The sequence below is a fragment of the Zonotrichia albicollis genome, chromosome 1, assembly GCF_047830755.1.
Source record: "Zonotrichia albicollis isolate bZonAlb1 chromosome 1, bZonAlb1.hap1, whole genome shotgun sequence".
Taxonomy (NCBI): domain Eukaryota; kingdom Metazoa; phylum Chordata; class Aves; order Passeriformes; family Passerellidae; genus Zonotrichia; species Zonotrichia albicollis.
Window position 1 is genome coordinate 32,279,566 of NC_133819.1, and position 25,331 is coordinate 32,304,896.

At 39.8% G+C, this 25,331-nt stretch overlaps 1 protein-coding gene across 1 annotated transcript; it reads left to right on the forward strand.

Moving 5' to 3' along the window:
- The first annotated feature begins 987 nt into the window (after positions 1 to 987).
- On the forward strand, positions 988 to 25,051 carry KLHL7 (kelch like family member 7). The gene is made up of 11 exons (XM_005480863.4): positions 988 to 1,318; positions 5,229 to 5,331; positions 6,320 to 6,413; positions 7,630 to 7,754; positions 9,517 to 9,692; positions 12,333 to 12,507; positions 13,654 to 13,796; positions 18,463 to 18,703; positions 21,700 to 21,901; positions 22,158 to 22,255; positions 23,793 to 25,051. The coding sequence occupies exons 1-11, from the start codon at positions 1,199 to 1,201 to the stop codon at positions 24,074 to 24,076; spliced, it is 1,761 nt and encodes a 586-aa protein (XP_005480920.1). The 5' UTR covers positions 988 to 1,198; the 3' UTR covers positions 24,077 to 25,051.
- Positions 25,052 to 25,331: the final 280 nt, after the last annotated feature.

Consider the following 25,331-nt stretch of genomic DNA (forward strand, 5'->3'; position numbering starts at 1 on the left):
TCTGGAAAGTCAAGTGATAGCTGTGTCAGTTTTGTTTATTTCAACAAAGCAAAGGTCAAATGCATTAAAATTCTTACAGCTTCAATGTAGTAGTAATTGTTAGATGGCAGAACCACAGAATATCAAAGTCTATTTTTTAAAATCTTACCATATGGGACATGATATCACTAACAAAGTGGCTCATTCCTTTTATTAATAAAAGAGCCTCATTTTTCCAGGAATCTCTCTCCCTTCAAGTCATGGCATTAAGCTGTTCAAGGCCTTGTTATCTGTGGAATTAAAATTCGGAACATCACACGAATGCACAAACAGCAAGCTCACGCTAAACCCCTGCTTTGGCTGTCACTATCCTATTCAAAAAACGAGAATCAAAGCAACAAACATTTTGGCGTTATTTCTGGGACACGGGTGTCTGCGGCTGTCAGGACAAAGAGGTTTTCTTCTGGATCACGTTTGTTTCCTTAGCCAGCCCACGTGAGACCGGGACACAGATCGCCAAGGCGGGACGAGATCCCTCCAGCGGGAGCTGCAGGAACCATTGCTCGGGACAGAGGCAGCCCCTCCGCCCTTCGGGCAGGGCAGCCCGGTGCTCCCGGGGCACGGCAGGGTGTCCGGGGCACGGCAGGGTGTCAGGGACACGGCAGGGTGTCACAGGCACAGCAGGGTGTCAGAAATACGACAGGGTGTCAGGGGCACGTCAGAGTGTCAGGGGCACGGCAGGGTGTCAGGGGCACGGCAGGGTGACCAGGGGCACGGCAGGGTGTCCGGGGGCTCCGGGCGCGCCCGTCCCGGACCGCGATCGCGGCTCCCGGGAAGGAGCCCCGGCCCCGCCCCTTGGGCCGCACGGCCCCGCCCTCCAGCCACGCCTCTCAGACCACGCCCTCACATGAAGGCGTGTTCTCCCGCTAAGCCACGCCCCCTAGGGCCGCGCCCCCAAGAGCCGTCGCGCACGCGCCCTCCACGTGTCGCTGCCGAGCCCCTCCCCGCTCTTTGTTTACCCCGCGTGGGGCCGCGCGCCGGCCGATGGCGTCAGCGCGCCCGGCCCCGCCCCCAGGCCGCGTCCGCTGCGGGAGCCGCCCGCGCCCCTCGGTGTGCTCGTGCCCGGTGCCCAGCCCCGCACACGCTGCTCGCCGCCCGGCTGCCGGCGGGCGCATGTTCCCGGGCGGGGTCGGCGCGCCGGCGGTGAGCGCGGGCGAGCATGGCCACGCCTGGGTCGGAGAAGAGCAGCAAGAAGAAGACGGAGAAGAAGCTCGCCGCCCGCGAGGAGGCGAAGCTGCTCGCCTCCTTCATGGGCGTCATGAACGCCATGCGCAAGCAGGTACGGCAGGGGCTGGCCGGGACTGGCAGCCCGCGGGCTCCGTGCTGCCCTCAGGGCCGGTCCCGAGGGTTTCCCGTCCCTTGGGCCCGGCTGCGGGGGCGCCCAGCGGAGCCGGCACCGCCGTGCCCCGGCCTCCGGAGCCGCACGGCGAGAGGGCCGAGCTCTGGTCTGTGTGTGCCGGCCCCGTGTGGTGCTGCCGGCAGAAGACGCCGTGGATCTGTTTTTCCTTGCGGGCGGTCGGGCAGGATGAGGCTGTGGGTGATGGATGGCCCGGTGTCCCCAGCTGGAGCATTCACGGAGCCCGTTTCGGACCGAACCCCGAGGGCAGGGGACAGACGCTGCTGCTGGATTGTTGACCAGAAACTCTTCTCTGAACAGTGAAACTGCAGCGGGAGGAGAGGGAAGAGTAGAACCATGGTTTGGTTTCGCAGATTGTGAATACCTCTTTTGTCTTGAATACCTCTGGCCATCGCCCTAGGAAGCCAGTGGCAGTGTAGGAGTGTGGTGGCTTCATCCAGCCTCAATTTGTGAAACTCTTGTCTGATCAGCTTCCATGGTCAATATTTTAATAGTATTAAACGTGACTCCTCTGTTCACCAATAGAGCAAGAGCGGTAACCAAAATTACAATCATGCAAGTGCGTTTCAGTTGAGCTCTCCAAACTGAAATAAATACTAATTGTCAAATATTTTTCTATGAAAGACATTGAACTAATGGTACAAGAGCAGAAGGATGATAGATGTAACTCCTTGCATATGAAGGAATCTTTCTTCGCAGAGAAGGATCTAGATTGGTTGTAGAACTTTATTTAAAAACAGTGATGTGCAGCAGAGTTAAAGCTGACTCTAAACCCAGACCATGTAGGGGCTTCACACTTGGCACTGTCATGTGTTGTATCTTCTAGGGTTTAGTTGCTTGTCCTCCAGTGGTAGTCTTGCCAGAGGCTCAGCCCGTCTTTTAATGCTGTCTGCACCAACAGTCTGGGTCCTGACCTCACAAGTATTGGTGTTTGTTCTGCTTTTCTCTGGCACTTCAGCCCTGTTCTTCTCTCAGTAATAGACAGTCAGTTATGTTGTCTGCATAAACCATTTCATGCAACTAAGCTCTTAGGTATGAAAAACTTCTTTTTTTCAATTACTTCAGGTATTAGAGTAAGTCTTAAGGCTTGTAATCTATGTTTTTTATGTAGGCTTTGTTTCTGATTTGAAAGTGTGAACATATTCCAAGGTGTGGCTGAATTAATAACTTGGTTCCTCAGTGTTTAGTTATACCTCTGCCATTGTTTAAGAGGACGTACCAGATGCTCTTATGATTTGTGAGTAGATAAAGGAAATATTGCCCTCCTGTGGATATATGTGCAGTCCCCAGCACAGAATTTCACAGTGCTTTACCACGTCCCTGTTCCAGTGTGTGGTGCCACATAGTTCTGTGTAAGTGCCTCATCTTGCAGTGCAGTGGGGTGCCAGCTCTCATGTAGCCATGAGCCACTCCAGACAAGGAGTGAGAGGGTCTGGATTAAGTGCTGTGAAGTCTGTGTGTACTTCTGATTCAGATTCCAGAATCTGTTATGCTCAGGGAGTAGCAGCTCTGAGTTTTGCCTTCAGACTTCTCATCTGACCTCAGATGAGCTTTACATAGCCCACACGGTGCTGACTGGTCCAGACATTTTTGCAGATTTCATGGAACTCATGCTTCTTTTATGAGTTGTTTGGAAGAGGAGTTCAAGTATTACTGAGGGAATGGGGGGAGGTGTGGTTATACAGGATAAATTTGGGAAGTCAGCAGGAGCCAGAGGAAAACACACTAGTTTCAGCTCATTAGTTATGCTAAAGTTGCAAGAGGATTTGTAGTCAGCTCTTTCCTCTTGTATTTTGGCAAGTCAAGAGCTGTTCTGTAGTTACAAAACCTGAATATGAGTTAAAATTTCCTGTGATGGAAGTGTCAAGGTGCACCTGCAGCTCTAGATATTTAGTTCATTAGTTAATCCTGTAGGAATCTGGGCCAATGGGAACTTACAGCTCATTTTAAGGAGGCTGCTTTTTGTGTGAGCTGGGATCCTCCATCAGTATGGGAGTTCAGAGTAAACTGTGGGCATACCTGCACTCAGTACAGGTGAGATGTGGGGCCAGGTGTGTTTAGTGCTTGGAGGACTTGATGCTTGTCTCCAGCACTGATGACCCACATCTTTGTGGGTTTTCCAGAGCTATTGGACAGCGTGTGCATAAACAATTTGTTGCAACATTGGAGCTCAGTGGAGGTCAGCCAAGGATGAAGTCATTGGGAATGAGGCTGGGATAGAGCCGCAAGGTGTTGCTGAACCTGTTCTTTAGAAGGTGAAGTGTCCTTTGGTTAACACCAGTCACCTGCTGCGTCATGGAGGTGACCCCCTGACAACAGTGGGGCCTTCTGGGGAGAAGTGCAGCAATCCTCAGAAGAGCAGGAGTTGAATGGAACCATCACACCCAGAAACCTCCCAGGGAAAGAAGTTGAAATGATGGTCTGTTGGGGTTGGCAAATGCACCGGAGCAGCCTCAGAGCATCTGAGGTGTTACAAATGCTGAGCTGAGGCATTTGAAGTGTCTTAGAAATGCAGCGTGGAGCTCTAGCAACAGCTGCAAGTCTTGGCAAAGCTTGCCCATAGGATTTTATGGTATCTTGTACTGCTAGTTTCCAATGCTTGTTTTGAACCAGAAGTGTTAGAAATTTCAGCTTTTAAAGGATTTCCTCTGAAACTTTTCCAGAATGGTCTCTTTTTTTGTTGTTGTTTCAATCATAAATGGTTTAAAACTACATAGGAAGCTATATGTCACCCCCATCTAACTTCCATTTGGATAATATTTTTGAAAGTATTATTTATATTTTGTCCAGTATGTGCTTTTGAGTGTCCTGTAAAAAAAAATGCAAGTAGGCATGTTTAAAGGAATTGTAAATGTGGGTTATCAGCGCTAGGTAATATTGTCTCCATGTGGAAAACTCACAGTTCTAAGCAAGTATGTATTTCCCACACTAGAAACATTCTTTTCTGGGCCTGGCCTTGGATGGGTGTATGTAAATGTTTTTGAGAGCAGTTCCATGAACTTTAAGGTAATAGTCCAAAATTATTTCCTATTTTTTGAGGAAGCAGTGCTGCTCAGTTTTTCTTTTTTTAGTAGATAGTTATAATTAGCTGTAGTATGATATGCATTTATTTCACTCAGTATGTTCTCAGAAGAGAAAGCATTTCAGAATCTGTTAAAATTATGTGGTTTTACCCCAATCCCTCCAACAGCTTTTATAAGTTCTGTTGCTTTCCCTTCTCTTTCTAGAGCATGACAGGTCACATGTAGGGGAGAAATTAGCTGCCTACATATAAACAGCGACAAATGAGAAACAAATTAGGTTTTGTTTGTTTGCTCATGAGGTATGACCAGTCAAACCCTTCCACAGAAATGGTCTTTTTTGATAAATTTTCTTTAAAATACTCCATTGAGTGCTTTAAACTCATTCATCACTTTGACTCCAGTTGGGAAATAGGATGGCAGTCTTCAGATATGAGGTTCTTGTGAATTGTTTTGAAAATCAGCATCAGAGTAAAGGAGAGCCACTGGTAGATGAAAGCAGTGCAATATAAATGCAGCCCCTACTAGATGCTGCAGAGCTACATTATTGTAGGCTGATGTAAAAGCTACAGGAAATACTTTGATCAGAGTTGATGTTATTTGTGACCATCCTGTACAAATTCATGGGTAAATTGATGTTTGCTAGTTCTCTGGGCTACTGAACTTTGACTTCCAGAAAATCTTTTTGTCACATAATGCTCTTGAGTTGTGTGTTACAAAAAGTAATGAATTTCCATAAGCTGTTTTTAAAGAAATGTTATTGAAATATTTTCAAAAATGCTGATTTTTGTCTTTTTTTCCCTCTGATTCAGAAAACTCTTTGTGATGTCATTCTTATGGTTCAAGAAAGAAAGATCCCAGCTCACCGTGTTGTGCTTGCTTCAGCCAGTCATTTTTTTAACTTGATGTTTACTAGTAAGTCTTTTGAAAATTGATTCATTTTAAACTTTCATTATGATATCCTGTTATATATATGTGTCTGTCAACCTGTTGATCTTATGAAAGTGATTAATTTGAGGGATAAGTGTAAGTGAAGATATCTCATTTTGTCTCCTTCCATTCATCTCTGTTCACCTCTCTCCTCATTTTTCCTTTAACTCTTGTGATCAAGTCAAGTGTTACTTTATATATAAGGTCTCTTAATTAATATCTGGGGCCTTTACACTGTATTAGTTTATCATCTCCCTTCCTTAACCTGAAATTTGGGAATTTTTTTTGTCCCATTACAGAATTTGTCCGCTATCAGGCATTTCTGCATATAAATTAGGTTATCAGAGGTTAGAGACATCATTTAGTGGCTGGAGTAGATGATCTTAGAGGTCTTTTCCAACCTTAATGTGATTACTTTAACTCAGTGATTCTGTAATTATTTCATTTATGCTCTCTTTAAAACTTCAGTCATGTAGCATCTTTTCTATGCTTTACCCATGAATTGTAAAATTACTGGAAAATTCAAGTTGAGTGGAAGTAAAATAAATAACCATTCATTCTAGTGCTCCTTGAATGGAATTGCCCATCTGTGGGCAAACCTAGTGCTGTGTCTGGATGTGGGGAGCTTGGAGCTGTCTCCATTGTTACCAGCTTGAATGTGGAAATGGCTTTTGACAGTGGTAATGCTAACATGGCAGTCTGGCTGCAGTCAGCAACGTCTAGGACTTTTCCTACTTAACACAGTTTATCATCATTTAGATAATACAAGGATGTACTCACACCAGTTATCTTGTTTGTTCCACTGCCTCCTTTCCTGACTTGCATTAGCAATCCTGGGAAAACAGCAATCAACTCTGAGCAGTTTTTGGGAGGTTACCACTTTGAATAATTGCTTTATTTTCTACTGTTTGCAAAACATACAATAACTAGAGTGAGTTCTTGATTAAAAGTTTGTCTTTTAATCTGTTTGCAGCAAATATGATTGAATCAAAGTCCTTTGAAGTGGAGCTTAAAGATGCAGAGCCTGACATTATTGAACAGCTCGTGGAGTTTGCTTATACTGCAAGGTAGTTTTGTTATTTCAAGCTCATGCTTTTCTAGGAAGCCTGCCAATTTTAAAGGATAAAAACTTAATATATTTTTGTGATTCATCAGTTTTGTTACCATTGAAATTCTTTCCTTTGTTTAAAGCCTGATGTGACTAGACCTTCTATCCTTCTTCCCTCTTCCTTTTTCTTTAACCAGTAGGAAGCCCTACAGACTAAAGGAAACAGTATTTGTCTCCAGAAAGCAATTCAAAGCACTTCAAGCTTTTGACTTCAGTGTTGGAGTCAAATGATGTTTCCCACGGTTCTGTAATTCAGGTCCCTATTGATATCAGCAGGGTCTCTCTTTGTGGCCCTAGTAGCTATGGCACAAAACCACTTCCAGGAAGTTATACCTTCATCTCAAAACAGGCAGGGTGGATAACTCCTCTGTCCAAGTGTTTCCCTCCTGTCTCAGCTTGTCCATGTATTTGGGGGTTTTTGTGGGTCTTTTTTCCTCTTCCAGCCCCTCCCCCACTCAAGCAGAGCTCTTGCAGATGGCTGGGATTGTAAACAGCATTTAATCAGCTTTAATCCAACCTATGGATGGCAGGCCTTTCATCTAATGGGGTTAACTTTCATTAGGGAGGCTTTCTCCTTTCCTTTGAGAGCAATCTTCTTGTATAGGCCATCAGTGGTAAGAGACAGTCTTACCACAGGTGTCAACAGCCCACCCCAGCCCCATGTTTGCCTGCCCTGATAGCCAAGCTCTAGATGGACTGTGGCTTCCAGAAGTTCTCAGGAAGCACTGCCAAACTGGTTGTTCTGCTTATGCACTTTGGGCAAATCAGACACACCAGTCCTGACAGAGTTTATACAGATTTTGCTGATACCTGTTTGGAAGTTGAAAATAGTAATTCAAAAAGTTCTGGGTTTGTTGGTTTTTTTTAACCTTTTGTGAAGGTGGTTAATCACACAACTCATAGCAATAGTATAGGACTGCAGAGGACCTGTGTTAAAGGCTTATTCTTCAAATCTGAGGACTGGTTATTCTTTGCCCTGCCTAGGTGAAGTAGAGCAAACAAAAGCAGTTTGGAAAGATCATGAAGGATGTGTCCTTAGACAGTATGTGAAAGATTCTTGGGTAAATAGGAGGGAAATCATTTTGCCATTTATGTGAATTTGTGTAAGTTTCTTTTTTTTTATTGCCGCATTAGGTCATTTCAGTGATGCTAATTTTACACCTTCTGTTTTGCAGAATCTCAGTTAACAGCAATAATGTCCAGTCTTTACTAGATGCAGCAAACCAGTATCAGATTGAACCTGTGAAAAAAATGTGTGTGGACTTTTTAAAAGAACAAGTTGATGCTTCCAATTGTCTTGGTAAGAGAGATACACTTAAATTTGCTGTTTATTTTTTAACTTAGCTGTATTGTCTGTGGATAGCCATAACATTTGTCTAAATCCAGGCATGTAAAAATAATTTTTCTCTGAATCTGAACTGTTGCCCCTTGCCACAGGGTCTGCTGACTGTGCAAGGTCTCATCCAGCTTGGCAGGATGCTGGGGCTTCTTGTTTGTTAGAGAACTGCATGTGTTCGGTGAGGTGGAGCTTTCAGTTGTGACTGTACTTGCAAACAGAATTTTACATATTTGTAACTTCTCCAAAACTAGCATATCTTTTACAAGTATAAACAGAGTAAGTTTAGGCTACTTTTGGTTTTATTCACTTTTTATTTTGACTGAAAACAATGAATGTTATCTGGACAGGTTTGATATGTTCTGTAGCTCTAATGTGGACTTGGTGTTACAGAAAAGGTAAACAACAAGTAGAACTAAATATTTTTTCATGCTTAAGATTTGGTGCACTTTATATAATCAGAAATTTAGGAGAAACTAAACTTTTTTGTGTTTTTTATTGTCATTGTTAGGTACTCTCCTAGTAAGATCTCAGTCATATTACAGATGTTTATAGCAGCCATAGAAATGTTTTACAGAGTGTATCTGAACTACAGTGACAGAGTATATCTGAACTACAGTGACTCAGCTGACACTTCAGTGCAGCACAGCTGTGGCTCTGAAACAACTGCTGCAAGAAAGGCATTACCTAAGGAAAATACCACTTAGGCTTGCTTTGAGGCATATTTCTGCCCTGTGGCTTCTTCTGTTAGGTGAAAAAAAAATTATGATCTCTAGCACTTGTATTCTTTGTTGCTAATTTATTGCAAAAAGATTGAATCAGTTTTTCCTTATGGCATTGTTTTTAAACTGAAACATGGTTTGTGCAGACTCATAAGCAAGTACACAGTTCATTTAAAAAAAAAAGTATTTGAAAGAAACCATGCCTTAATGTGAATCTTGAAATTTTGTCATATAGGTGGATTTTATCCTTCTAGTTTGGATTTTACTACTCTGAGCAGCTCAGACTGGTTGCAACCCATATGTTAGTGAATTGCTCCTACCCTACTTGCCATTTCCTCTGTGAGAAGGAAGACCTGTGGCATGATGAGAAGTTGCTGCTGAAAAACTCTGTGCTTACCTGGTTTTTAATGGCAAAGTTGGCAGTGGTGCTTCTCAGCTGCTATTGCTGTTTATACCTTTATGCCAACCTTCTGTCCTTCCAGCAACATCAATTTGACTTTGTGTTGGTCTGCAGCTGACTGTGTTACATGTACAGAAAAATCCCAGTTCACCATGGCTCTTGAAGGGAACTGGGCTTGGCTGGTGACTGATGGTGCATGAGCAGGTCAGGAGAGGTTGTAAAACATGGATCCAGTTTCTCAAGCTGTTCTGGTTAGACGTGGTTAGGGTGGCTTGGCTCAGACTTGGTTAAGGTGCTGTTGTCTGCTTTGTAATTGGGAAAGAGGCAGTGAGGAAATAGTGCTGGAGAGACAGTTAATACAGCAAGTGTTACAGGTCTGACTCTCCAGTCAGCTCAGCAGGGATAGGAATCAGCAGCTTGTCTGTCTTAGTTTGCCTTGAATTGCAGATGAGTTGTGATAGCATGTGTTTTAATGGGGGGTAATAAATACTAAATTGGAACTGTAAGTATCACTGAAATTACAGTAATTGTATTCTATTTTCATATATTAAAGGTAATTGCAGTTCAAGTTTAAAAGGGGCTTTTTCTTAATTTTCCTTCTTAGGCATAAGTGTGCTAGCAGAATGCCTAGACTGCCCAGAGCTGAAAGCCACTGCCGATGACTTCATCCATCAGCATTTCACTGAGGTTTACAAGACAGATGAGTTTCTCCAGCTCGATGTTAAACGTGTGACACATCTCCTGAACCAAGATACACTGACAGTGAGGGCAGAAGACCAGGTGAGATCCCTGTTTCATAGCAGCTAAAAGTATTGAACTATCTTTTTTTTAATCAAGAACTCACTTCAGGTATTCAAGTGTCTCACTTACTGATGTTCCTAGAGGATATGATGCACATAGTGCTTGCTAAATTGTGGAGTAAAAGGTGAATCCTAACTTGATCAAAACCAAATATTAATAAATATTCACATTTCAAGTGTAGTTTAAAGATGTGTTGTTTCAGCAAAGTTGGAAGAAAGAGAGGGAATAAACAGTTTCCTTTGTCAAGATAGCTGTAGGACTTCTGATTGAATAGTACACCTAAGCTAAATTATGTGGTTTGTAGTGATTGCTTCTAGATTGGGAATTATGTGCTTTTGATGAACCAAAGTGGACCACTTCAAAGTGGTGAGCAAACTGCACCTTAATGGATGCACATTTCAACCTGAGTATGGCCTAGCCTGTTCAGAGAGGAGTTTTGTGATGGATATTTATATATACACAAGCCTAGGGAATTGAGGGACTTGCAAGTAAGATGGGTAACACACTGAAAGCTACACGCATTGGCAGTGGTGGATTGCTGGAAGACCCTTATTTAGGGACTGGGCATAAAATTTAGGTGGCTGAAATGAGCCTGGAGTTCACTCAATTCAAATTTGTAACTTGTAGTAGAAGTCACATCCGCAGTTGTCCCATTTGGAATGCTTGTTTCAGCTTAGAGCACAGCCCTGAATGATTGTTTACCAGCTTGTTCTTCCTACTGCAGGAAAAGAGGAAGCAATAGGTGTCTGCACTGCAGCCCAGACAGGTGGTTGTAGGCTGTTGTAGCAGTTGAGTGGTACTTGTAGCTTCTTAGTCAAAGCTGTTGAAAACAAACTGAAATCTTCTCTTTGTAGCTCTGCTGTTCAGGTGCTTGAATTCGGTAATTTTTGTGTGGGTACGGCATCATGAGTTGACTCATACCTTTGAGTCAACTCATGATGCCATACCCACACAAACTTCACCTTTGTAGTGCAGCAGAGGGATGTTATAGCTGAGATGGTGTGTATATCCTCTTGGAAATGATGTTCTTCTGACTTCTGCTGGAGTTTCCATTGACATTGACCTCCAACAGGCAGAGAATTGATTTGAAGCATTAAGGTTTAATTATTTATCTTACTGTATGTGATGTAACTTATGAAAATAAGAATTAGTAGGAGTGGGGGATAATATCAGGTGATTTAATGTGGTAGTTGGTTTGTTGCAAGTATAAAAATGAGTAGTGTCACAGATCAACATTCTTACTAAGTGCTGGGAACAGTTCAGGTCATGGGGTAACATTCTCAGAGCTGGAATTTTGTTTGGCTTGCAGCCAAAATGGCACTTATGATTTACATTCTTGAAGTTCTATTTGTCACAAGTATATATTGTTACATATTCAGCATGGCATCATTAAAATTCCTTTAGGAGACTGGTAGTGTGCACTAGGAAACTGCAAAAGTTTTAACAGTTGCGCTACAGGAATCATATTTCTCAGAAGTACCGCTGGGAAGTTGACATTATTCTCTAACTTTTGTTTTGGTGTGGAGCATACTTGCATTTAGCAAAAAGAGAAGGTAGCATTAAGGACTGTCTGTCCTGCACTATGTTCCTGCTCAAGTCATTCTGTTGAATTTCCTTAGCTGATGGAATTGAGCCTTTGATTGTTTTCTTTGCTCTCCCATATTCCCTGATAATTTTGCAGAGTTACAGCTGGGCTGGTCTGGTAGTCCTGAGTTATTCTTCCATGCAGTGTCTTTCTGTGTCATATCTCAGTCACTCAGCACTAATTGCTGTGACCAGTTTCAGCTGCAGGTGAAGGCACTGCCTGTGCTATTGCTTACAGTGAGGTTGTCCTGCCACTTCAGAGTCAGTGCTGCTGAGTAAGCTTGCTGTGTCTGAGAGCAGCATGGAAGTATCAGAATACACATGTAATCCTGGATTTTTTTTTTCATTTCTTCCTGACCCAGTGTCCAATTTTAAATAGAGCAGATTTGTTGATATCTTCCCTGTTCTACCTTATCTGACCTCTAAGAATACCCATTATCTTTTCCTGTGAGGAGGAGAAAAAGACGAGATGCTCCGGTAAATTTACAGTAGTTCGCAGATAAAAACTTTGATTTAAGTGGTCCCCTAAGACACAACAATGGCAATGTATTTGGATACCCAACAGGATAATTTATTCAGAGAACTCCTCTCACCTCAGGAGACTGTATCAAGAAGAAGTTATTTCATTTCTGTGAAAGCATTACTGATGTTATGACACAGAACTTGAGTAGTATTAGATTTTACCTGGTACAGGAGTTACCCACATAAATGTGAATTGCAGATTCTTGTTTTCTATTTGGAGGGAAAAAAGTTAAGTAGCAGAAGTAGTAGGCTTTTGAAATTTGTTGGTGAGATTTATTCAGTGGTTGTGCATTTGTTTTACTTGTCTGAGCATTGTCTTTTTTGGGCTTGGCTGACTTTTGTGGTAGGGTTTGTTTTGGGTTTTTTTGAAAGACAGCAATTGGATCCCCACATAATGAAATGTTAGTATACCTCCAGCAGGCATTAGAATCAATTATAGCATTAAGGTTCTGTTACTTGTCATGCTGTGTGGTGATGTACCTTATCCCTTTCTCTCCTTGTCTCTTGTTGAAGGTTTATGATGCAGCGGTCAGATGGCTGAAGTACGACGAACCAAATCGCCAGCCCTTCATGGTTGATATTCTTGCTAAAGTCCGATTTCCTCTAATATCAAAGAACTTCTTAAGTAAAACTGTTCAGGCTGAACCACTTATTCAGGATAACCCAGAATGCCTTAAAATGGTGATCAGTAAGTTGACCTCTAGCTGAAATCTTTATGATGCTCCATATAATTTTAGAAATGCTTTGAAAAATTTTGAAAATTGTTTGCTTTAAAATGTTCTAACATTTTCACATTAAATCCATCTAGGATTGTCCAAGCTGTGTGTTAGTTGAAGTTGGATTAGCAGATTATTATGTAAATAAAACTCATCTTATGTAACAGTGTGACTTTCATTTGTTTTCTCCTAGCAAATGGCATGAACTCCATGAGAAGTAATGGAATGGAGATTTTGTCAATGACTCCTTAGGGTAACTGAAAGTTAGCCTGCCTTTGTGACAGGCTTGTAACTTCAATATTGTTCATGTTTGTGTGTGCATTAATAAAATAAATATGTCAATATTTTGCTTTCCTAAACAAGTTAGAATTTTAGGTGTATGTTTTACTGTTTCTATCTATTATATACTGACCATTGATCCTGCAATGATTGATCCTACATTTGCACTCTCAGGGTGCAGACAAAATAGGAAACAAGCTTCCCTTTTGTTTTTAGACAACATTTGTAAAATTTTATCATGTAAGAAAGAAAAGCAATTTCAGTAGCAGTTAGCTAGTTGGCTTCAATTTAGTAGATCTAAAAAACAGCACACAATTGTTTTCCTTCACTCAATGAACAGGATTCAAATTAACCCATATGTTGGTAAGTATCTGCTGACATTTGACATCAGAGTCTACTTTTTGTGTGACACCAAGTTGGGTACATCATATAGGAAATAAGGATTTTTGTCTTCTGGTTTTAGTGGCTTGTAATGTCACCGGTATTTTTGCACTCTTAGGAATGCTTTCTTTTGAGTGTTTCAATGCAATTTTCTTAATTGCTTGTTAATATTGGATAAAAGAGCTGATCAATCAATTGGTACATAACATGAGTCTGTATCTGTCCTGTTTTCACATGGAGCAGCCGGTTTGGAATAGGGTGTAAATCTGGATGTATGCTCCCACCCTTTCATGCTGCCGTGCATTCTTCCATTTTGAATCAAAGCTGTATAGATGTAATGTAGAAACTTGGTGTTCCTCTTTTCCTTCCCTTCCATGTCTCCCCCATGCCTGCCTCTGAAAGCTCCCAATCCATGTGTGAGCTGCAGTGGCTCTGCAGCTGTTGCTGTTTTCCTGCAGGTGGGATGCGGTACCACCTCCTTTCCCCGGAAGACAGAGAAGAGTTGGTGGAAGGCACACGGCCAAGAAGGAAAAAGCACGATTATCGCATTGCTTTGTTTGGAGGCTCTCAGCCCCAGTCCTGCAGATATTTTAACCCCAAGGTAATCGTTACCTCAGAATGCATTAAGATTCACTGCTTGTAATCTTACCTGTTTTCTTTGCTGGTGATATTAACTAAGACATAATGATCTACGAAATGGTCTTAGGAAGGAAGTATTCCATCCCTACTGGGTATACAGTTGGAAGAACATAGTTAATGAAGCATTTTTAAGTCTGTGTACCTAGATGTAATGCTTTGTTTTGAATAGAATGATTGTGTTTGTTTCTTAGCAATATTAGATATGGAGAGCTGATCAATCTGTCTGAGTTGAGCATTGACTGGTATGTGTATTTCTCAGCTGCAAATAAACAAAAGGTCACTAAAACATCACGCAGTTGGTTAGGAATATATGAAAGTCTGTATGCATGTGCATGCACATAGGTGTTTAGAGATTACTCAAAGCAGGTTTTTTTAGCATATAATAATTTACTGGCTTGTATGTTAGTGTAGAACCCAGTTTTTATTGGGATTTTTTAGTGCATTTATTATAAGTATGCAACCACTTCTAAATTCTAATGGTTCACAATTTTGTTTGTTCTTAAAAGTATATCAGGAGAAGAATGGGGAGCCAAATATTACATAAATGGAAGAAAGTGAGTTTTTACAACAAAAAAACTTAGGGATGATCAATTTAGACCAAGCAAGTTCTGCCTGAAATTTGTTTCCATGTTTCTTGAATAAAATCAAGTCTCAGGAATGGTGTAGATCTCAGCTATGCAGATTAAAGTGTCTAAAAACATCAACTGCATGCAGAAGGATTACCCATACCCTGTTTTACCAGGCAAGCACATACAGTAATACAGAACAAATTTGCCACATAAGCATCAGGGCTCTCTTAAGTTATGAGATCCCATGCATGTAGTAATATTTTGTTGAAGAAATTTTGGTTCTAATTCAGCGTATCAAATGCTTGTTAAAATTTCAAGCAGTTTTGTGGGCTGTGTGAACTTCAAAGTGTGCCCTATCAAATCTAATTTTGAATGAATGAGCCTTTGGGATGTGTTTTGAACTTTCTTTCACATTCCATTGTAAGACAAAATTCAAGCCACCTCTGAGTACCACTCAAGTCTGGGGGTAAAATCCCCAAACCCACCAGCTTTGCTGACTTAGCTTCAGAGACACTTAATATGTATTCCTATTGGGAATTCAAAATTCTTAACTAATGACTGCCTTTTCCTTTATACATATACTGAAGATAAGCAGCACTTCAGTTAGGGGTAAGGAGATAAGGGGTACAGAGCAGGTAATTCTCTCCTTTCCAAAATCTAAGTTTGGGAAGCCTTTCATCAGGGCATTTGTAACTTTTCAAGCAGTTGCTTGGTTTTTGCAAAGAAATCTGTTTTGTAGGTAAAGAGTAGTGTCTGTGAAAGTCTACATAAAGCATAGGATAAAAGAGCTTTACCTTTCATAGACTGCTTGTCCAGGAATAACACCAAAAAATAACAGTTTGGAAGAAATTTTGAAGAATTGCCTCTTAATCAAAACTTACAGCCTTGAATGTGGGATAAGGAGTGGGGTAAGAATGGGGCAGGGAAAGAAAACTAAAAATGGGTAATTGGAGATCTTTATTCTAACAAGCATGTGTTCCTTCAATGTTTTCCTAGTGCTTGTATGTTTCCTTGGGTACTCTTAGCTAGCCTGTTATGTCTTGTTGAACAGCTTTTACCTAATTTCCAACTCTTAAGCTATTTAAAGGTCCTTTTCTGGATGTTTTGCTTGAGTATTTGATTTTAATCTTTAAACTCTGACAATAGCTTATTAAAAGCAACAAACCAATGATCCAGAACTGCTGCTGAATTACCATTTAACTCACTTTAATTGGTCTCATCAAAAGATGATGGAAGGGTCACAGAACAGAGAATTAAGCTTGTGAATGTACTTTTGCAAGGTTAGGTCCTTGGGAAAAATTGAAATTTTGCTTGTCTGTTGAACTGATTGAATAGTGACCTAGGCCCTCACTTCTGATATTAGTCAAAATCAGAAATTTAATTAAATTGTTACATGTCACATAAACAATTCAAAACAGAAGTTATATTTTTCCTGAAAATATTTTCTTGGTTGCAATATGAGTTTCCATAGCTGTTATATGATAAAACTAGTGCAAAAATTTTAATTTTCAGTGATTCCTTTGCACACAAAATTAGTCTCTAATGCTGATAGTCATTTCTTTGTTATTGGAAGGGTTCTTTAAATAAGACTGGATTGGATACTGTGTTTTATTTGTGGAGAATATTAGCAGTATTATTTTAAGACAGTATTTGCTCTCTTTGTTGCACTGTGACTGGTATTTCTATTGATGCATGTTCTTCATCAAGAAAGCAAAATGATGCAACGGGATAGATGCAGACGGGCATAACACTTGTGGAGCAGTCTGGCACTAATTTCAGTAGGCATACATGATTTCAGAATACTACTAGAAATCCTAGATGTTCTATTAACAGTTGTGGGAAGCATTTTCTTGTTGAATTTTTCACAGAATTAAAAAAAAAATCCCTAGGTTGGGAATAAAATACTTGTTGTTTTGTTTTATGAGTTCTCAGTACAGAATTTATGTATGATTGAGATTTTCTGTCAGCAATATGCTGCTTCTTTTGAAATTACTATCTCTAGTGGCCAGAAATGGTTGGAAGTTTTAAATTCTCAGCAGTGCAAAATTCAACAATGGCAAATAAAAAGTAACAGATGCCTGGCAATGCTATTTCTTGATGATCAAGGGAACCAGTATATCTTTTAGGAGGACATAGAGCTGTAGTCAGTAAGCTGTTCATGGGGAGGTTGTCCACAATGGACCTGTCTGCTGGTTTTTATAACAAACTTGGAAGAGGAATCAATTGAAAATGAGGAAAAGTCTTACACAAAAAAGGTACTTTTTCACAGGGCCCGTAATTTTGTGTGCCGTTCTTGTCACAGGGTCTTGAGGCTCTCAGGAATTCAGGTAGTTTTAATAAGTGATTCAATAAATTGATGAGAGAGAAACAGGTATAGCTTTTGGCTCTGGTGTCCTGCATTGCAACTTGATGAAAACAGATCAGCAGGGAAAGAGTCACCATGTACTTACCTTGGTCCATCTTTCCCTACTCAGTCCCTGAGAACGGAGACTTGCACTGCCCAGGGCTGTGTGGATCTTGACTGTGCTGTAAAGCAACACTTCTGCATAATTCTTTAATGTGTTCAGTTAAAAAAGTGAAATAATTCTATGTGGTACAGACTAACGTCGAAGAGCATTGCAAGAGGATGACCTAAATTGCCTCCTGCTGAAAGAGGAGGATACTGCTGAGTATACTCAAGTTATGGCTTTTCATTTGATAAAGGTATGGATGAAATGGATACATGAACAGAAGCCATAAAAGTGGGTCAGGTCACTGCCCTTTATAACAGGAAAGGAAAACAAAGGGATATTTTGTAAAATTACCAGAAGTTTGGGCTAGAAAGTATGTTGATCTTGCACAATGCACTGAGACATTTTCTTAAGATTTATGCAGCTATTTATTTTGCCATGCTGTAGTATGGCTTTCCTTTCTAGGATGCCCCAGGACCTGTTTGTCACCATAAAAGGCCACATGCAGCTGACAGCTCTTCTTGATATGGGGGATGCTACAAGAAAAGATTGTAAGATGTTCTGGACTATAACATGCTCTGCCTCTCTTTCTTTGAACCCCCATGTAGGAGTCGCTGTTCTTCCTCATTGACCAAGGTGTTTGAAGTATGTCCTTGCTAAGAAAATGTAATGATGTAACGTCTTGTGTGAACCATTACAGTGAAGGTCATTCAGCAGGTTGAGGTAGACCTTCTTGAGGTGGCACAGATAGCAGTTAAGGTCCCATACTTTCCTGTTCAGTATAGGATTCAAGCTATGCTCATGGAATATGTGAGATGCTATTACTCAAGAAGTGTTTCTTGTGCTGTATGCTATCCTGGTCTGCCATCAGTTGTTGAGTTTGGTGTTTTTAAGGCTTTGGGCATTACTGCTCATATTTGGTACTTGCTGATTTTGCCAATCTACGCAAAATCAGTTTCTAGGCATCATGACTGCCAGTATTTGTGATGGAGCATTACCCTATTTCTCATGCTATCAACTGTGGATAGCTATAGAACATTTGTGTTTTGTAAATTCTGTAAATAAGCTTCTAGTTGTCATGGTAATAAAGTATGTATCAGAGCTTTTTTACTGAGTTGCTTGTCAATTTGGATATTATCTTCTCCTTTTTCCATTGTCTTTGTTTGGTACATTCTGTATTTTATTATTTTTTAGAAATAATATGTTACTATATGTAAGATGTCTTTTTCCATTGCTATAAAAGAAAATGCAATCCTACTTTATTGGTTACATGCATTGTTTCTAACATTATAGCAGCTGGAGGTCAATTGTGTTGGAAAAAAACACCAAAACTGTTTTTCAGGGAAGTTGTACTGGGTGCACACAGGGAATGTGGAAATAGAATTTCTTAATGTCATGGTTCATTGCATCTAACTATGTCTGTTGTCTAAGAGAATTTTTCAAGAGTACGCCTGAGGAGTATTCTTCAATAAACAGTGTTCATGTTTGTTTTGAAAAGGAACTTAAAACTGACCATATCTAAATCTCTATGAAAAGCTCTGTTTGAAAACACTCACTGTACAGGTAAGTGTTATAATCTATTAGACATTACTTGTTCTTTGTAATGCAGGATTACAGCTGGACAGACATCCGATGTCCCTTTGAAAAGCGCAGGGATGCAGCTTGTGTCTTCTGGGACAACGTAGTTTATATTTTGGGTGGTTCCCAGCTCTTCCCTATAAAGCGAATGGACTGCTACAATGTGGTGAAGGATAGCTGGTATTCCAAGCTAGGACCTCCAACACCTCGAGATAGCCTTGCAGCCTGTGCTGCTGAGGGCAAAATTTATACATCTGGTGGTTCAGAAGTGGGTAAGACACTAAAAATCTTTAAAACAAACAAAAAAGCACAAAGAAAGATAGCTGGAAAATTTTCTGGTTTTTTGCATGATTTTGTTGACAAGAAACTGCACGTTGCCATGTTAGCCTAATGAGTTTATTTTCCCATATTTAGGATTTTATCCCCCTTTGCCCATCCAACAACTTATTTCTGTTGTGTTTTGAAAATGGTTTCATTGAAATGAATAGTATTTACATTAGTAAAAAGTACACTGCACCTCTTAAAGAGTTAAATAGGGACAAGATTTGATGGAGCTGTGAGCAGCCTGATCTAGTGGAAGTGTCCCTGTCCATGGCATGGGGATTGGAAATAGATGATTTTTAAGGTTCCTTCCAACCCACACCATTCTGTGATGATGTGATTCAATGAAATATATTTTGGGAGTCCCACTCTTATCTTTCTTCTGTAAATCCACAGAATTCACTGTAGTTTAAAATTTTCTGGAATGTTTAACCAGAATAGCTGTATTTTGGCAATGGCCTTCCTTTTATGCAGCATATGTTGGGCCTAAGGAGGCCTTTTAAGAAGAGGGCAGGCAGGGGGGAAGTGGAAAAGAAATCTCTTATAATCACTGCATTTGGTGGTGAAATTGTACTTGGTCCTGGTCAAGGAAGTTGTCCAATTTTTTTTGTCAAATGACAGAAGTTATCTTTTGTTATTTTGTTTATCTGTTGGCTTACTTCCACAAATGGAGAAATGATACCTTTAGATCATTTCAGCATAGTAAAGTAAAAAAAAAAAAAAGACCATTGGGATTTTTTTTCTCTCTCCAAAAGGCCTAGAAGGTGACTTATGATGTGGTGTTGCAGGAACATTTTATTTTGTCTAAACATGGCACACAAAGGTTGAAATGCAGGCATGGTATACCCATAAAAATAGTTATAGTAATAAAGCTGTGTTCTGGGGAATAAAAGCAAATGGGAAAAATCGTAGAAGGAAGATCCTTTTGAGGTCTGCCTTGCTGCAGAGGGAGATGAACAGGGGAAAAAATTGTTGTGATCAGTGCTTAACGCTGATAAGTCACTTAATGAAGGTTGTAACATTTAGGCCATGTTTTCTGACCTCTAAAATATGTTAAGAAGTCTAATGTAGCAGCAGAATAAGCAGTTCCCAGCTGCCACCTCGTGTGGTGACTGTGAAATAGCACCTTTCCTATTACTTGAAATAGGCTTAACTAAGGCCACATTGGGCAGCTTGGAACACTACATCATCTCATGAATCTTTACAGTTTCCCATGTTTCAGTTTATGGGAAATAACAGGAAAATTTTTTGGTTGTACAGTATATTTTCTAATGCATGATAAATAGTTAATACAACTGTAGTTGAAGTTTAATGTAGCGGTTTTCTTACAAATACACCCTCACATTACTGCACAATTCCACTTTGCTTTCCATAAATGTTAATCAAGACAGAGTAGTAAAAGCTAAACATAAATAATGGAGTTTAATTTGCCTGTACTTTTTCTTCAGAATTTTGTGAATACTGAAATTGGAAAGATCTGTCTCTCCTGAATCTAGTATTTTTGAATTTGAAGCAGGCAATTATGTTGAAAGCATTAATCTGATCAAATGCTACAGTGTGTTTAGCTGTAAAGAAATCTAAAATTTTCATGTTTTTTTCCATCAATTGAAGAGGTTGGATTACTGTATCAGTCCATTACAGACAACATGGCTCTTTTCCCCGTCTTGAATTGATGGGAGTCCTGTTCTGTTTGCAGCAGCTAGCAGAGTTTGGAAGCTGAAATACCAGATTCTTTCACTCTTGTTTCAGTGCAGGAAAAAAGCTTAACATTATACTGAAAATGAAAGCTTCCGCCTGTTAAAAAAAAAAAAAAAAAAAAAAAAACAGGTCTGATGGATTTTTCCATGGAGGGGAATTTCTGCAACTTCAAAGCAATAAGAATGTCTGTTTACATCAAAGAAAAAAATGTCCCACTCTATTCAGTTTATGGTGATACTGAGAGTGACAGAGTGGGAGTGAACAAATGCACACTTTATAGGATTGTGTTTATAGGAGTCATTTTGGGTCTGGAAACATAGCATCCTGTTGAAGGTTCAAATCCTCAGCTGGTAGTAAATGCTGCTAGTGGGACATGCTTAATTTTAGAAGTAGAAAGCCAAGGTAAAACAGGCACAATAAAAGGCACTTTTAACTATTTTGGGTGAATATATCTTTTGAAACAAAGGGAAGAAGGATGTGGTTCTGTTCTGAGAAAGTTGTATTCAGCCTTCCCTGCCTTGGTTATGATTTGGTCACTTACCTGAGCACAAGTTTTGAGCCCCCATCTCTCTTCAGGAGAAAAATTGCTTTTGATTTCAGTAAGAGTTTGCTTGGCTTTTGAGGGAAGAGTACACAGACCCTGCACTTCCAGGCAATAAGTATCTACCAGTCCTCAGGAAGAAAGTAAATTGGGCAGAGGTAGCTGTTTTCTGGTTGCTAATAATTTCAGGAGTATGTTATGACATAAGGTATCAAATTCCAAAGGCAGCAAGTGTTCTGGGTATTGGACAAGTCACATTGCTTGGAAGAAAAAGACTCATGAACCTATAGTGAGTTTACAAAGCTGGTTTCATCTTCACATCTGAAAGTTCAGTATATTTCCAAGTAGAAAGCGTAGCATGAGCTGATGACAATGGGATGGGTAATTTATATACATCTCTATTTAGCATTTATTTCCCTCCAAGAAAAAAAAACCTTACCTTTTTTCATGTTGTTTTTAAACACAAATAGCAATTTTATAAACTTACTTGCATATTTTGGAACAAAAGAATCAAAATAATTACAAGTATATGCTTTCTGAATAATCCCAAGTTTAAAGCTGGGTTAGTTCTACTTTTGGAGGCAGGAAAGCAGCTTTCCCTTTTCCACTAGCAAACAAAGCATCAATTTGATGATTGCTGTTAGACTCTTCTCTTGAAAGACAACCATAAAGATTAATGCCACTTTGGTGGGTTTCTATTTTTTTAAGGCAATTCTGCACTGTATTTATTTGAATGCTATGACACGAGAACAGAGAGCTGGCACACAAAGCCCAGCATGCTGACTCAGCGCTGCAGCCATGGAATGGTGGAGGCCAATGGGCTCATTTATGTGTGTGGAGGCAGCCTGGGGAACAATGTTTCCGGAAGAGTCCTGAATTCCTGTGAAGTTTATGACCCAGCCACAGAAACGTAAGTGTTGTTTTAAGTCAGGTTGGCTTTAGTCTCTTGTGTAAATGAGTGAAGTGTAGATGACTACAGGAAAAAAACTCTGGTAAGGAATTTTCCCTGAGTCAGCACTAAGAAATCAGTTCTTTGTAGTTCTACTTGAAAGATGTTTTTTCTTAAGCACCTTTCTTCTATATTTTATTTTCCTAATGATAGGTTATACTTAGTTTCTCTGAATCAGATGGTGATTTTTCTTTTTTTGTTTGATTTATTTTCCCAGGTGGACTGAACTGTGTCCAATGATTGAAGCCAGAAAGAATCATGGGCTGGTGTTTGTCAAGGACAAAATATTTGCTGTGGGTGGACAAAATAGTTTAGGTACTTTCATTCTATTAATTCTCTATCTGGTCACACAAAGTTTTGTGGGGTTGTTTTTCTGTTTTGGAATGGATTCATTCCACTCTGTTCAGCTGCAAAGCTTTGAACAGCACCATCAAACGTGTTCTTGTTGTCACATCAGTGTTGCCTTCTTCCTTTCACCTCCCCACTTCATTGTTACCTTATTTTTCAAATTCTTGTACTCGTGATAGTCAAGTTCAGATATGCACCCCTACTGTAGCCCAGTTCTGAAACAGTTAATATGGCTAAACCAGGCATCTGAGAAGATTTTGTTTGTGTGTTTTTTATTTTGAGGATTTTTTTTAGTTATTCATGATTTTAGCATTCTTTTGAGAGACAGGTTAAGGTGTAGCCACTATTTTAGAACTTTAGTCTAAAGACTTAAATCTATTCTTCTATTGTAGAATGGTGAAAATGTGAGACCTCTTTTGACTGCTCTAGCTTTGAAATATGATTTGCTGTCATGGCCAGGTCAATTATGATCTGCCTGTCTCCTTGTCTTTTAAAACTAGAAGAATGATACTTAAAAAGAAGAATTGAATTTTAATTGCACAGAGTTTCTGAAATTATTTTCAGAATGGAAAAATTCTCATTTATGAGGTTTTTGAACTCACTATTTACAGTAAGTGGAATTCTTGATTTCAGATACATGCTGGTTTAGAGTACAGCTGGATTTTTAATTGGCTACTGAAACTATTCCATCATGATTGATTCCCAAACATTTTATCAATCCACAATCTGCCATCTTGCAAAATATAAGTGTATTCACTGAATGCTCCTCTTAGAAGTGTTAAAAATTGTTCTTACTGTAGTAAAATGAGGAAGAGTTATGTCTGAGTTTAAAAACTCATATATGTTAATGTGATAGATTTTTTAATCTCTCAGATCTAATAATTGAGTACTGGAAGTAAAACCTGAGTTAAATAGGGACAGCAGCATGTTTGTAGCTATTGTTAAGTGTAATTACTAGCATATTTCCTGAATAAGCAAATCTTAGTCACAAAATATACTCTAATAACTTTTTGTTCCTTTGGCCCTTTTCAAAGGAACTTAGGCTTTTTCACTTCGATGATTTTAGTATCATCATGACAAGAGACCTCCTCTATCAGTAAATTGCCAGTTTTGGTAAAAGTACCCATGAGCCCTCTAGAATGAAATGCCACTGCTGTAGGGAAGTTTCAGGTAATTCCTGAGTTTTAGTCACTAGCCCCAAATTCATCAGAAATTCAGCGCTGAAGCTTCTTCTGTTCATGAAGTAACATATTTGAATCTATAGAAAGCATCTAGTGTGAATTTGTGAGAGTGCATCTTACTTTCTATCTCCTTTTCACTTTTCCCTGGTTTTATATTTATACAAGCATAAGCTGCTAGTTTAGAAGCTGGGGTGTATTATCAGATTTGCCTTTTTAAGAGTAGGATTTTTGAAACCTTGAAAATAAAGACTTGAGTTTGCATGCTCTGGTGCAGTCCATACAGTGCAACATAATAAGCAGTTGTCTATCTCATTGCTTTGTAGGTGGCCTTGATAATGTAGAATATTACGATATCAAGATGAATGAATGGAAGATGGTGTCTCCAATGCCATGGAAAGGTGTAACAGTGAAGTGTGCTGCTGTGGGACCTATAGTCTATGTCCTGGCTGGTTTTCAGGGTGTTGGTCGCTTAGGGCACATTCTTGAATATAACACTGAAACAGACAAGTGGACAGCCAACTCCAAAGTCCGTGCTTTCCCAGTGACAAGTTGTTTAATCTGTGTTGTAGACACTTGTGGGGCAAATGAAGAAACTCTAGAGATATGAAGACTCTAGGAGATGCTGAAGCATTCTTCAAGGACTTGGGAAAAGATGGTTTTGGTGCTTTGCTTCCATGTTTTACTGAATTGTGTTAAATTTAGTAACAGGAAGAAATTGAGATGCAGTCTTTTAATTTGTATATACAGCATATATGTATAATGTGGATTTTTGTCATACCCATTTTCTTGTCTGTTTTAAAGAGATGGGGATGTGTTTTGAGAATCCACTTACCTAGGTGATATCACATGGCATCTTCCTTTAGAAGAACTGTAGGTGTGGCCTTGTCAAACAGAGACCCAATCCAAATATCTAGAATGCCTCTAAAGCATTTGATAAAGAAAAAAATTCTGGTTAAATTTTACCAAGACCAGTTGCAGAGACACATCCTTTAATGAAGGCGAGTAAATACAGCTTGACTCGTAAGAAAGAGGAACAACAATTTTTTCTCCTTCATACCTACCTGCAGAAATCTTACTGGGATGAAATGAAGACATTTTCTCAGGAAAGACCAGGGACTGCTGTCTAATAAAGATTCCCAATGTTTCAACAGCTCTCTAGACCATGATAGCTGCCCTCTTCCAGTGAGTTTCTTCCATTATTTGCATGACTGCTTATCAATTTTTTAAGGTTAGAGAGGCCATACATAAAAATTAGAGGAACACTGATGGTCTCTTTGACATTTTGTGGAGCCTTCACAGAAAGACTTTTTGATTTTTTTTTTTTTATTACACTGAGGTAGGGAATGGTGGGGCAAGTCAACGACAATTGTGCACTATAATTAGCAAGTTGGAAACTTGGAAAGAATTATTAATCTATCTTCCCAGGCATCAGACTGTACATATTGTGGATGCCAAACCATTAGCAAACGTGGGAACAGGAATGAGAAAAGCAAAGTCAGTACGACACATATATTGATTTTCTTCTTGAAAATGACTGTTTTTAAAATGGCATGAAGCAAGTAATTAAAGATACTTTACAGAAGTCTTCAGAAGTTGCGCATGATTATTCATCTCTGGTTTAGAAGCACAGAGTTCTGTAAATGCTTCCAGCCCACATGATGGTAAATTTCTTCACGCAGCCTCAAAGTCCAGCCTCTCAAGCTTTGGGTGTCATCGACATTGTGTGCTTCTTCCCAGTTCTGGAAAACTATACAAATGACATCTGTCCTGCTCCTGTGCTAGTTTATTCATAGATGCATTGTAGTTTTGTCGCCTCTCTTCTAACTTGCTGATTTTTTCAGGTCTAGTTCTATGAGACTAGT